The 14,106-nt window shown below is 43.4% G+C and overlaps 1 protein-coding gene across 2 annotated transcripts; it reads right to left on the reverse strand.

Moving 5' to 3' along the window:
- Positions 1-35: 35 nt before the first annotated feature.
- On the reverse strand, positions 36-8,371 carry SPC25 (SPC25 component of NDC80 kinetochore complex). Of its 2 annotated transcripts, XM_035133188.2 has the most exons (7): positions 8,230-8,371; positions 5,266-5,423; positions 4,560-4,625; positions 2,822-2,968; positions 1,665-1,760; positions 411-509; positions 36-160 (listed from the first exon to the last, which is right to left on the reverse strand). In XM_035133188.2, the coding sequence occupies exons 2-7, from the start codon at positions 5,417-5,419 to the stop codon at positions 36-38; spliced, it is 687 nt and encodes a 228-aa protein (XP_034989079.1). In that variant the 5' UTR covers positions 5,420-5,423; positions 8,230-8,371. The 2 variants fall into 2 exon arrangements, with proteins under 2 accessions (XP_034989079.1, XP_060136317.1); XM_060280334.1 differs by lacking the exon at positions 4,560-4,625.
- Positions 8,372-14,106: the final 5,735 nt, after the last annotated feature.

Below are 14,106 nucleotides of genomic sequence, written 5' to 3' on the forward strand. Positions count from 1 at the left end.
AGATATCCAGACAGATTTACATATATAACAACATATCATTTGTAAGTCAAAGCGATGAAGGCTTTCCTGATGTTAGCAATAAATGCAGAAAAATTGTTGGTTTCCCTCACTTTTTGCTGCAGTTCTTCTATACAGTCCAGAGGAGGAAAACAAGAAACCACTAGGAGAAAATAGTGATAAACATGAGTTGTTTCATAAATTGCTACTTTATCCAAACCATGAAGTTAGTGAATCTTAATATACAGTACTGGAAGTAACAATTCTTGCTGCAAAGATTAGATGACTTTTAAAAGCAGAATCTAAAAACTAATGCCTTTTTACGTGTGGAGAGAGAATGAATATCTGAGATTAGATTTATAGGAAACAGTTCCACTATGAAATGCAACAGTGCCTGGAAACTTTATACATACCTTCATAAGCTCCCTCTTCATTTATGGTAAGGGTAAGTATGTATGGTTTCTCAAGATCTTTGTGGTCAATACAACGGAATATAAACTGCAAATGATTTGCTGAAGGCAAAAACAATATTTTGTTAAGTGTGTCAGGTAACATAAATCATTTGCATGCGTTTCATGTCCCTGCAACGTTTTACTAAGTCTTAAACTGCTGCTGTATTTTTACCAAGTTAAAGGATTCACATTACATAGAAATGTATCTGCTCAGTCTCGATAGCACCAGTCATCCTATTTTGTTCAAATTACGCTCTGAAAATTAGGGGGGCTGGATTCAGAGATCCACGGATGGAGTTCTGCTCATGGGATGCTCCTGTTCACAGAATGGGGAAAGGCAAGTTTCATCAATCCCACTCCAAGTGAGGGAGTGCCTCAAACCACATAAGAGTTGGTAGGGTAGGCTGCAGGGGAAAGTAGCCCTTTCCATGAGCAGAGGCCTCATTAGAACATGTGCCTCTTCAGTGAAAAGGATTCTCATTCTGATGACTGATATCACCCTATCTGATTACTTAAATCGTTATCATCTAACGTGAACTGCCACCCTCCTATCTGTTTTCCATATACCTAGCACAGTATATTGCTCAATCAAAACTGCATTTGGAAGGGAAGAGAGAATGTGTACAATAATCCCAATTTCTGGCCTCTTCCTTATGGAAGTATGCAAGTAAAACAATCCAAGATTATGATAATTGATTGGATAGGCAACATGAACCCACAGGGGAAAAAACAGAAGCAGGCATAATTTTGGTTTAGGTACTTAGAGAACTGATAGCGTAATGATACATGATGTAATGCTAGGGTGTTCCATCTCAAAAAGCTGCCTTGTGAACAAAAAAGCAACATGTTTGTTGCCATGATTGCAAAATCCTCTTTTCCCTACTGCCCCTGTAAAATGAGATTACTGACAGCACCGAACAGTTGTAGTGGTTGCTTCTCACTCATCTATAAAGGACCCAGAAAGGACCGGCACTATCAGCACCAATTATCCATTAGACAATGCACTTGCAGCACACGAGTATATGCTGGAGGCAGTGGCTTTCTCCTTTACAGCAGCCTTTTGTACAGGTGTTATGGCAGACTTGCATGGGAAACTGTTTCTATTCAAGTTCACTCTTGTTGCATTTTATGGGGCAGTTAATGGATTAATTCTGCTACAGCAAAACATTACTTAGTCACACCCAGAAATTATAGAAATGAACACATCAGTCTTACCACCAGTTTTGCGTATTTCTAACCCAAGCCGCTCTTTAAATAGTTTTTCGGACTTATGAAGTCTTTCCATGATTTCTTCTGTGGGCTTGCTTTTAACTGAGATTTAAACAAAATAAGACGCAGTATTTTTTTTTCATCCATGCCATTAACCTAAAGTTGTATTTTTTAAAAAAAGTATTTTATAAACCTATCAAATCATGGCCTCTCTTTTTTGCTGCCTCGTCTGAATTCTAAAAAATGAGGAATTAATCCATGCTATTTTTAAAAAATATACTATTCAATGAGCCACCTGCCCCATCGAAATTTCATTTTCTAGATGTGGTTTGTCCCTACTCAACCGAATACCTTAATATGAAGACATCTTTCCCACCAATGTTTTTTTATATATATATTAAGGTATTTTGATGGGTCATTTTGCTTCCCAAGTAAGAAAGCAAGTCTTACCATATAATCCTATGTACAGTGGTACCTCTACTTACGAATTTAATGCGTTCTGAACGCACATTTGTAAGTTGAATCCCATAGGAATGCATTGGGAGAAAAAATTCGTAAGTAGAAAAAATCCTATCTAAACCGCATCCAAGATGGCGGACGGAGCTCCGTTCGTAAGTAGAAACATTCGTAAGTAGAGGTACCACTGTATATATACTCAGAAGTATGCCAAGGATTGCAGTCATAGTCCTTTCTATTGCCCTAAATGTAACACACTTGTAAAGCTCCTAAAAGTGTCATATTTTAATGCATCCATTCAGAAGTGACACTTGCATGAGCTGTCAGATTTTTATAAATCACAAGCAAATACATCACACAGTCATACCTCGGTTTAAGTATGCCTCGGTTTGAGTATTTTCAGTTTAAGTACTCCGCGGACCTGTCTGGAACGGATTAATCCACTTTCCATTACTTTCAATGGGAAAGTTCGCTTCAGGTTAAGTACGCTTCAGGTTAAGTACAGACTTACAGATTTACAATTGTGTTTGTAAACTGAGGTACCACTGTACATTTTAGTACACATTTCACTATGGGGAAATCATCTTCATGGAGTTAAACTAATGTGATGTGGCCTTTTGTCACACATTTCTCAAATAGTATGGCATTCTCCAATCTCTCCAGAACTAGAATTCATTACAAGTATCACCATTTTGATTGTGACTTACTTTTACTTTTTCTGATCAATTCTTCTCTGAGCTCTTGAATAGCAGCCAGCAAGTCTGCCTCTTCCTTTTTGCCATCCTTAAGGTCAACAAGAACTTCAGATAATTTCGCCTGTTTTTCCTCCATGGATTTGTTCTTCTGATAAGCTTCTACATGCAACAGGGAGAACTTGTAAAACTTTACTCACTGCTCACCCCATATTCCTGATAATTTACAAACAAGTTGAAAAGCATTGCTACCGATATTAATAATTGGCAGACCCCACCTCTTATATCCTACCATTGTGAGAACTGTCCACTTATTTCTATAATCAGCTTCATGTTCATTATGAGTTTCTTATCCCATAAATTCTAAGTCTGCTGATTAATCTTTAGTAACAGAACAACAGTTTGACATTTTAGATTTTAGATCCTATTTTGCTGCTTGAAGCAAAACGGGAAGTGGCACCCTGCCCTGCTGTTACCCTGCACGCCCTGCCGTATTTGCCATGGCAGAGAAGCGGTGGTGCTTTTTTCAGACAATATCTCACTGATTTGGGGTGAGATCTCACATAAAATGGATGTGATCTTATTCAAAATTGGTGCTGCTGGCAGTGCTTCTCGGCAGCTGGCAGAGGGGCAAGGCAGGATACCTGCAAGAGTGCCACCTGAGGCCGTGGGCTCTCCCTGCCTAATGGCTGGGCCAGCTCTGGAAGCCAATATCTATAAGTTAACACAACAAAGCATTTCTCAACTCCCTTCTCACTATATTCAAACCTTGTTTTCAACCACCACATTTTCCCGTGTCCCCCACCTTCGCTCGCTCTACTCAAAACTCAGCCATGGTTTAAAACTACCACTTCCTGCCCCCCCTCCCTTAGTGTTGCTTCATCCCTGCCTTACTTAAACCTCTCCATCTTCCATTCCAATATTATTTGACTCCTAGTACCATGTGTTGTCTTCTACATTAAGTTCCAGATTCCATGTAGCCATTTAGAACAAGTCTTTAATTAACAAGCAAACACTCATATATTACAGGTAGGTAGCCGTGTTGGGCTGACGTGGTCGAAACAAAAATTAAAAAAAAAATTCCTTCCAGTATGAGCTTTCGTGTGCACGCACACTTCTTCAGATACACTGAAACAGAAGTCACCAGACCCTTATGTATAGTCAGAAGGTGGGGAGGGGTATTACTCAGAAGGGTGGTGGGAATGGGTGATTGGCTATATATACATAAGGGTCGGGTGACTTCTGTTTCAGTGTATCTGAAGAAGTGTGCATGCACTCGTATATTTTCAACATCCATTATTTAACCTTCTCTAACTAAACAAGCTCAGTGACAGGCTTGCTCTAAGATTTCTATACACCTTAAAGATACAGTAAGATACGTCTGCAAAAATGAGAGGGCTACAGAATCAGAGGGAGGAAGAGGCATGGAAAAGGGAGGAATCTCAGTGCAAGCAATAGTTGAGAAAAGGAGGGAGGGAAAGGGAGGTGAAGATGAAAATGAGGGAGTGCAAAGGGAGTTTGCAAAAAAGGAAGGAGTAGGCATCATGGCCATGATTGTGAAGTTGAAAGCAGGAGTATGACGATGACTTCAGAATAGGAGGGGATATTTGCTTCATTATTGGGCAGAAGGTGAAAAGGGTGCTTAGGAGGAAGGTGGGATGGAGTTAGTTTGTGTACAGGGTGGGGCTCGCAGAAAAGGGGAGACAAGGTATGAACTCATGCAAAAATATTTCATGAAAAACTCATACTCTACCATCTGTATACTCATGAAATTTAATGATCATCTTGTCCCCGTCTATTAATCTCTCTGACCATTTATCTGTAATTAAAAAATTAAAAAACAGAGTTATCTGCCAGCCCGATCCTGAAACTTTTGTGCTTTCGAATGACTCGACAACCGAATTTTTCGACTTACGAATGGGGCAAATGGCTGCGTGCTTACGATTTTTTCGACATCCAAACGGAAACTGTGGTGCTTTAAGATAGGGTTTTTTTTACTTACGAATTTTTAGATGGGGTTGCTTCGACTTACGATTTTTTCCATTTCCAATGCATTCCTATGGGAAATCGCATTTCCAGTGGCATTTATCGACTTATGAAGGTGCCTTCGGAACGGATTAAATTCGTAAGTCGAGGCACCACTGTATACCCATATATGCCTCCCCAACCCAACATTGCTGAGAGACACGTGCAGGAGATGGGATGACATGGGACCCAATTTGGCTTTTCTTTCTCCCCCACCAGCCTCCCTCCCAACAGCTTCTTAGCCATGGAAGGGGATTGCTACTAAGGTGCGTCCTGCATTCCACAAATGTTTTAAAGGTTCACCACTTTCTCAGAGTTGCAGTTTAGCATCCCTTGCACGTAGGAAACTGTTTCTGTGTAGAACACCTTTGCCTCCATGGCAGGAAGTGTCAATTAACAATAACTTAATAGCAATAACCCATATAAAATTGTACCTGAAAGTTTACATAAAGACTCCATGCATAAATCACTCCGCGTCAGCGTCTGGTCAATCTTCTCATTGCTACAAGTGATTTTGAACTTAGTCCATAATTCCTTAATGTGTTCTGCAAGTTTTGCTGGTTCATCGTCACCTTTTTCCTGGGCCATGATTCTAAAAAATAGATTATGGCATAGTCACTCAGAAGTTTCTCCAGGTAGACAGACAGGCTTGCTGATTTCCTGGGCAAACGTAAAATAATTGCTTATTAAAAAATCCCACGTACCCAAGTCATTTAGATTTTAAAGGGCAAAACTCTAGGTATCAGAATAAGTGTTGGGCTGTTTACAACTGAATGCTATCATTAATCATAATGAGAGCCATAAAAGCTCTCACAAGACCCTATGTAAATCTCAACATGACAGAGCATATAAAATTAATCCTAACACACACACAACCCTTCAAAATGAATACAGCTTACAGTAATTCTTTAAATACTAAATAATGATGGAGCCAAATAAATTTTTAGTGGGAGTGAGTTTCATAAACTGCCAAGAAAGCCTTGCTCTTGGTAACTGCCTCTTACGGTAGTGATGGGTGAGACTGCAGGACCTGATTTTGTGTTATAAGGTTTGGTATAAGAGGCAACCCTTCGCATAGACAAGACCCAAACTCAAAATATCTTACCAGTACAGAATTGTTGCAATATGCAGCCTCCTGTGCTAAAAGGAATTTCCAAACCATCCTTAAAAGCTGCCTTACTTGCTGTGCTAATAATTCAGCTTGGAAGGAGTCAGAACATGACTCACTAGGGCAAGATTCCCCAGGAATACGATCACAGCAGGCAAACTAGCTTGGCCACAGATGCTCCTTGCACCTCCATTGGCAATGTTTGGGTGCAGATGCTCCCTACAACTACAGCTCATGTAAATCCCTCCCCTCACACAAGACAAGCTGCACAACTCCGTCCAGGTGTTGCCAGCTTTACCATTTTTAAAAAGGGGCATGGGGCCAAAGCTTTCCAGGGGAAGAAATCCAGTAGCAAAATCAAACCATATTGTAAGAAGAGATGAAACTGTTACAATTCTCAACAAGGATAGCTCAGTCAGTAGAGCACGAGATTCTGAATCTCAGGGCTGTGGGTTTGGCCCCCATGTTGGGCTAAAACAGGCATCCCCAAACTTCGTCCCTCCAGATGTTTTGGCCTACAACTCCCATGATCCCTAGCTAAGAGGACCAGTGGTCAGGGATGATGGGAATTGTAATCCAAAACATCTGGAGGGCCAAAGTTTGGAGATGCCTGGGCTAAAATATTCTGGCACTACACGGGGTTGGACTAGATTACCTTTGAGGTCCCCTTCAACCCTACAATTCTATGATTCTTTGAAATCCAGTTGGCAGAGTAAATAAAAAGTCAGTCTTGCTTTCTGACCAGCCACTTGCTTTTTTTATTTCTTTCCAAAATCTTCCTGAGAATGAGACCCTCACGACGTTAATGATGATGTCTATCTAATAAGATTTTAATCATTGGAGTCCATTCCAAATCTACAACTCTATGATTCTAAGCAGGGATCTTAAGGGGCTCCCCAGCCCCCTAAGTATGGAGCTAGACCAGGGGTCCCCAAACTACGGCCCCCGGGCCGGATGCGGCCCAATCGGCCTTCCAATGCGGCCCGCGACGACTCCCGCCGCCCGCTCTCACGGCGCGCGGCGCAGCGACGATCTAAAATATCGGCAAAAAATCGCCGAAAATCCTTTGTGCGCATGCGTATGGGCCTCTCCCGACCCGGAAGAGGTCATTTCTGGTGCACTTCCGGGTCGGGGGAGGCCCATACGCATGCGCACAAGCGATTTTTGGCGATTTTTTCCGCCCGTGTGCGTGTGCGCATGCGCACGGGCGCGCACTCCCCCGCCCTCCGGCCCGCTGCGCGCGCACTCCCCTGCCCTCCGGCCCACTGCGCGGTCGGCGCGGCGGGCACCGGCCCGCCGCGCAGAAAGTCTGGGGACCCCTGAGCTAGACTATTTAACAGAAAAATATCTGACCATTCTCTTTTTTTAAAAAAAAGTTTCTACTTCGTCTGGCAAAATCTGAATTCTCCCTCTCTCACACACAATATAGATCCACAAACTATATAGACATATATACACTACATATAAAAGGTAAAGAGACCCCTGACCATTAGGTCCAGTCGTGACCGACTCTGGGGTTGCACGCTCATCTCACATTATTGGCCGAGGGAGCCGGCGTACAGCTTCCAGGTCATGTGGCCAGCATGACAAAGCCGCTTCTGGCAAACCAGAGCAGCACATGGAACGCCGTTTACCTTCCCGCTGTAGCGGTTCCTATTTATCTACTTGCATTTTGACATGCTTTCGAACTGCTAGGTTGGCAGGAGCTGGGACCAAGCAACGGGAGCTCACCCTGTCACAGGGATTCGAACCGTCGACCTTCCGATCAGCAAGCCCTAGTTCTGATCAGCAAGCCCTAGGCTCAGTGGTTTAACCACAGCGCCACCTGGGTCCCACTACATATACGTACACTACATATACATACACATACACATATATAGACAAAATAAAAATAAAATAGAAAAATTCCTTCCAGTAGCACTTTAGAGACCAACTAAGTTTGTCATTGGTATGAGCTTTTGTGTGCATGCACACTGCACACGAAAGCTCATACCAACGACAAACTTACGGTAGTTGGTCTCTAAGGTGCTACATGAAGGAATGTATTTTATTTTATTTTTATATTGTTTCGACGGCAGACCAACACGGCTACCTACCTGTACATATATAGACACTACTGTACACTACATACACATACACATACACACAAACACATAATATCCACTATCTATTCTATACACACCACACACACACACACGCGCACACACACACACACACTTATATAACGAGAGAACACGCCAGCAGACACTTCCCTCCCCCCTCCGTCAGACGAGTTCCCCCCCCCCCATACCAAGGGACGCCACGGCTGCAAACCCGAGCCTGTCTCCCCGCAGCGAACAAGTGGCCGTGTCCACGCCGCCTTGTTCTCGGAGCGGGGCTGCCACTCAACTCACGCCCCGCGCGCGGCCTCCAGACTCGCTCAGCTCCGCCCTCACTTTGTTCAAAACGCGCGTCGTCTTCGCGCCCGCAGCCAGCGGCCAACGGCCGCTTTCCTCCTTCGCGCTCAGCGTGCGCCGCACCACGGACCCAGCGATTGGTCCGCGTGCGTCGAAGTCACCGGCGACGTCGCGTTCTCTCTTCGCTATTGGCCAAAGAGATGACGGGTGACGATCTGCATGATGGGAATTGTAGTTTGTTTAGGTCTCTGTTTTTCTCTCAACGACGAGAGCGGGTTAAAGCGCCCAACACGTCCCCTAATACTCACGAAGGGCCTCTCTGATCCAGCATCCTGCTTCTCGCAGGGGTGCTACCTTGTCACAGAATCAGAGTTGGAAGGGATCCCCAAAGGTCATCCTGTCCAACCCCCTGCAATGCAGGAAAATCTCAACTAAAGCATCCAGGACGGATGCCACCCAACTATGCCAAGCTCCAGACTAGTTTTTTATATATTGTGTAATATTGTGTGTTAATATTGTAAACTGTAAATTGGGAAGAGTGGCTGTATAGAAATGTAATAGGTAATAAAAATAATAGTAATACAATTATAGGCTAGTGCTATCTACTACGACTACAGTATTTATTGAATTTATATACAGTACTGCCCTATATCCAGGGGTCTCAGGGCAGTTCACAGAATAAAATCAAGATCTAAAACCACAAAATACCTAATAAAAAAACAACAACAACCCAATGGTTGCTACCTGACTTGACTGACACTGAAACACACAAACACACCTTTTAACTGGAGATCCTAGCGACAACCTATATTTAAAGCTCCTTTGTCACGGTGACAGTCATGGCAAATCTGAATCTTGTAAGTGCACTGGAGTCCGGAGCCTTACCTAGGGATAGGGGAAATATACAGTGGCACATAAGATGTGGCCCTGCTGGATCAGGCCAAAGGCCCTTCTTATCCAGCATTCTGTTCTCACAGAAGCCAACCTGATGCCTATGGGAAAACCACAAGCAGGATTCGAGCACAAGAGCCCTCTCCCCTCCCTGTGGTTTCAGGAGCATACTTGCCTTCAACAGTGGATGCAGAACTTAACCATTGTGGTTGGTAGCCATTGATAGTTTTTTCCTCCATGGATATATCTAATGCTCTTAAAGCCATCAAAGTTGGCGGCCCTCACTTATCTTCGGGAAGCAGATTCTATAGTTTAACTATAAAGAGTGTGAATAAATACTTTATCTATCCCGAATCTTGCAACATTTGGCTTCGTTAGGTGTCCCCAAGCTTTGTACTATGAAAAGGAGAGGGGGTGAACCTTTCTTTGTCAGTTATCTCCACACTAGAAATAATTTTCCGCACCTCTTATCATGTCTCCTCTTACCCTTTCCTAAATGTTAATTATAATCTGCTCTGCCCCTTGATCAGTTGGGTTTCCCTTTTCTGAACCTTGTAACTGGTATGGGCAGCCATGGTTTTTGTTTTTTTGTTTGCAGAGAGTTTTACATATAAAAAACAAACGTGTAAAATAATACAAGGACTGTACAGATTCTGTTTCAGTGAAGACTGATCACATATGCGTGAGGTTGTGGTCACCGCATGAAGCATCCTGTTAGCTGTGGCCACAGACCAATCCTGCAGGTGGTTGAATCCCAACACAGCACTGAGCAAAATGTTATAGTAAAAGGGCCAAGAGAGAGGATTTCTAGGGCCTTTACAGCACAATTTTTATAAATCAGAACTCCAAGGGTTTTGTGTTAGCTGTAAAAGATCCGGCTGAGATCAAACTAAAGCAATGCAAACGTTAGTTATGTTGGTTCAAGGAATTCCTGGAGAATTCCAGAATGCCATGATCCAAGTTTGGGGCAAGTACTCTTTGGTGAGAGAACCCCAGTAGAGATTTAAAATCACAGAATATGCAGAAAAGCAAAGCGTGGAAATATAGGCTGTTATACATTTAAAAATATGCCCTTCCAAGTTCCTCCCCTAGTGTAGAAAATGACCACGTTTGGTAAGTTAAAAATGGTTTACTTGCAAACTCTCCAAAGGTCAGATTCATGTACTGTCCTGGAGAGTTCCGGACAGTAAAACTTGGCTTAGTTACAGTGGTGAAAGTTCCTAAATTATTGGTTTTGGAACTCAAGAACATCGTGTTAGAGCCATGCGGTCTGAGCTGCAGCAACCAGCTGAGACCTCCTCACACCTTGAACTTCTCTGGTTGACTGAAGGGGGATAAAGGCTTGATTACCTAGTCCAGGCTTCCTCAACCTCGGCCCTCCAGATATTTTTTTCCCCACAACTCCCATGATCCCTAGCTACCGGTAGCAGGACCAGTGGTCAGGGATGATGGGAATTGTAGACTCAAAATATCTGGAGGGCCAAGGTTGAGGAAGCCTGACCTAGTCCATCCCAAAGTGAGTTAAGCCTGGCAGTACAGCTTACTCTATGTCTTAATCCCTTAGACTTAAGCATGTTGGTTATATGAGGCTCGTTATCCCGTAGGTTATTTGTAATAATGTTGAGGAATCTCCACTGGGGAAGAACAGTTGGTTCAGGGAGAATAGCCTTTGATATTATGTTTGAGTTTGCAGAACCCCAAAATATACCCTAAGTTACAAGACAGTTGGTAGACGGCATATATTTTTGAAGCTGCTTTAGCAGCATATGGAGTTCATAGTCAATGAGCCCATAAAACCTATTTCAAAAATATATATAGTATTTGTAAGGTGGTAATCCCCAATATAATAAAATGTTTTTCTAAGCTTTTCATTAAATACTCAGCACAGAAAGGAAATAAGGATACACTTCTGGTTGTACAAAACCCGACACACCAGGGTATTTTCTCCCTGCCTTGTCAACATGTTGTTCTGAATCCTGTTTTTGCAGACAGAGAGAAAAATCTTTTTAAAACCATCTGTCCACAGAATGTCTAACAATAAATAAATTAGGTTAGCATTGATTTTCACTTCCCTTTCATTAAATTTAATGCAAGCGTAGCTATTTCTTTTCCATTTCAGAACCTCTATATATGTCATTAAGCCTGCAAGGACTCACTCCCCTAGACTGCAAGTGCCAACAAAACTCAATGGAGTTTACTTCTGAGTAGGAGTTCACTGTAAGATGACTAAGTTGCACCTCTCATAAATTCAGGGCCAGAATGGGATAAAGAGCAAAGAATCAGACTGCCAGCTGAACTGCTATAATAAAACAGCTTTTGGTTCTTCTTCAGTGCTTGTAGGCTGAATATTTCTTTCATGTCACCTGCCTCAAGTTTGGGAACACATCATCCTCTTGCTTTTTAAATCACCGTGTGTTGCTTCCTAATGAGTGCTGTGTGCAGCAGGATGAGCTGAATCCATTCATTTACCTGTTGCAAAAATAGTTCTGTGCAGCATGCGTTGATCTTTAGCATCGCTCTCCAAAGGGGAACGATGTTTCCCTTGACTTTTTAGGTCCAGTGAATTATATTGCATTCTTCTATTTTTACCTGTTGTCTAGCAAGCTGCCAACATGTCTTATTCCAGTTCTCCGTCTGTGCAGGTGCTGATGAGAGACAGCAATGGCTTCCTCCCGGCTATATTATTTTCCCATTGACGAAAATGTATCTACAGTACACAAAAAGGAGCCAGCACTCACCCGACAGAGTTTGCTAGCAATTCTCAGCTCTTTTATTAGGACTGCTCACCTCCAATTAAAAAGACCATCTGTTTTGTGTGACAACGACAGAGCATTATTTATTCGCGCCATTAAGAAGGATGAAAAAAGTTTGCAGATTTTTCCAAATCTGCTCATAAAGGACAGAGTACAGGAAGCTCTGCCTGAGTGGGGAAATCCTGTTAAGTCTTTTGCACAGTCTCACCTGATGAATGCAACCACGATGATGATGATGATGATGATGATGATGATGATGATGATGATGATGATGCAAGGCACAACTGATAATAGCTGCTTTTACAAGCAGCTCAACAAGACCCCATAACAAAACAGTAAGGTTGTTACAAACAGGCAGGACAATGGAGAGGAGAAAGAGGATCTTGGCGAGGGGTGTAGCTGCAACTGGGCATAGCTGCCAAGTTATCCCTTTTTTTAAGGGATTTTCCCTTATGCTGAATAGGCTTCCTCGCGAGAAAAGGGAAAACTTGGCAGCTATGCAACTGGGACCCACCGGGGCAAGACAGGGAGAGGGTGGTGTTGTGGGAAGCGCTTACAGGATGACAGGGGACGGCGAGGGGATGGGGTCCAGTGTGCAGGGACCAGAGCAGCAGGACCCATCACCAGAGCCAAAGTGGTCTCCACGAACAAGGCAGGCTCTGAGGTGTAGGGAACCACGGGAGGTATGTTCGGAGAGGCTGAGGCAGGCAAGGGCCCACAGCCGGCCAGGTGGGGCTCCTTAGCTCTGGGAGAAGGTTTTTGATTCCTCAGCTGGATTCAGCTCAGGACAGATGAGGGCCACATGCCTCAGCAAGCCCAGGTACAACCAAGACACAAAAGCAAAAAGGGGAGCAGGCCTGTTGGGCTGTGTCTGCCTATCTTTCTTTGCTGATGGACCTCAACTTGGAAGCTCTAGGACAGGCATCCCCAAACTTCGGCCCTCCAGATGTTTTGGACTACAGTTCCCATCTTCCCCGACCACTGGTCCTGTTACCTAGGGATCATGGGAGTTGTAGGCCAAAACATCTGGATGGCCGCAGTTTGGGGATGCCTGCTCTAGAACCTCTACAGGACTGTGTTTTAGGTTGGACTCTGGACTGTATTTCCTGACCATTGGACTTTGTGCTTGGCCTATTTGGATTGACCCTGGACTGTGTATCCTGGCTGTTGAGCTTTGGACTTGACCTACTGTATTTGCCAGTGGGACTTGGAGTCAGGGGTTCAGGACAAAGGTCAACAATGCTGCTGTGATTGTTGATCCTAGCCCAGGAGCTACCACGTATATTCATTAGGTCCAAAGTGTCAGTACTGGACAATGCACTATAAGATGCACTATTTGGAACTTGCATGTGAGGCATGAAAAGGAATCTCATAGCTGCCAAGTTCTCCCCTTTTTAAAGGGAAATTCCCTTATGCTGAATAGGCTTCCTCGCGAGAAAAGGGAAAACTTGGCAGCTATGGAATCTCATGGTCAGCAATCTCATCCTGTCGCTTCTTGCTCTCTGACCAGTCTTACCAAGAAGTCTCCACAGGACGCACGATAAATGGAGGCACATCAAAATTTGATAATTCTGAACAAAACGAATTAACTGAATTTTGGCTCTTCATCATCATCATTTTTCATTCCAGTCGTTCCAGATGATGGATTTTATCATCACTGTTCCATTCTGACTCTAAGAGGAGGGGGAAGGAAATTTGCTGCCTGATCTAGGATGACGCCTGAAGTTAATGTTATTGTTGCCATGAATGAAAAAACATCGTGTACCAAGGGTAAGTGGACTTCAGCTAATACTGTTAGAGAAGTCATTTTGCTTTGCTGCCTTTCCCTTCTCCTTGCAAACATTTGCTTAGCAACACCTGACCTCGGTTATCACATAGCCTAATGTTTACTTTGATAATATGCATACAGTAATCATGGACATTTTCTTGCATTAGTTAAAAGGTTTGTGAACTGAGGTCTGGGGATCCCAGAGATGCTTGTTGGGTGCTTATCAGGGGCTCCTCAGTGAGAAGACCAGCAATGACAGACAAGCTTGCCGACCACTACAAAGCTACACCTGTCATGAACATACATGACAAAATTCAGGAGTGTCCTAGCCGTCATCCTAGGGTCTCGCAGGGTGACAG

This window comes from Zootoca vivipara, chromosome 1 (genome assembly GCF_963506605.1).
Source record: "Zootoca vivipara chromosome 1, rZooViv1.1, whole genome shotgun sequence".
Classification (NCBI taxonomy): Eukaryota; Metazoa; Chordata; class Lepidosauria; order Squamata; family Lacertidae; genus Zootoca; species Zootoca vivipara.

Bases quoted from the DNA above. Each gene is read 5' to 3' on its own strand.
- SPC25 (XM_035133188.2), bottom strand. From the start codon at position 5,419: ATGGCCCAGGAAAAAGGTGACGATGAACCAGCAAAACTTGCAGAACAC. The intron at 4,626-5,265 runs GTACAATTTTAT...TTTTAATTACAG, and splicing joins GTCTTTATGTAAACTTTCAG to ATAAATGGTCAGAGAGATTA. The intron at 510-1,664 runs GTAAGACTGATG...TTTTGCCTTCAG, and splicing joins AGAAATACGCAAAACTGGTG to CAAATCATTTGCAGTTTATA.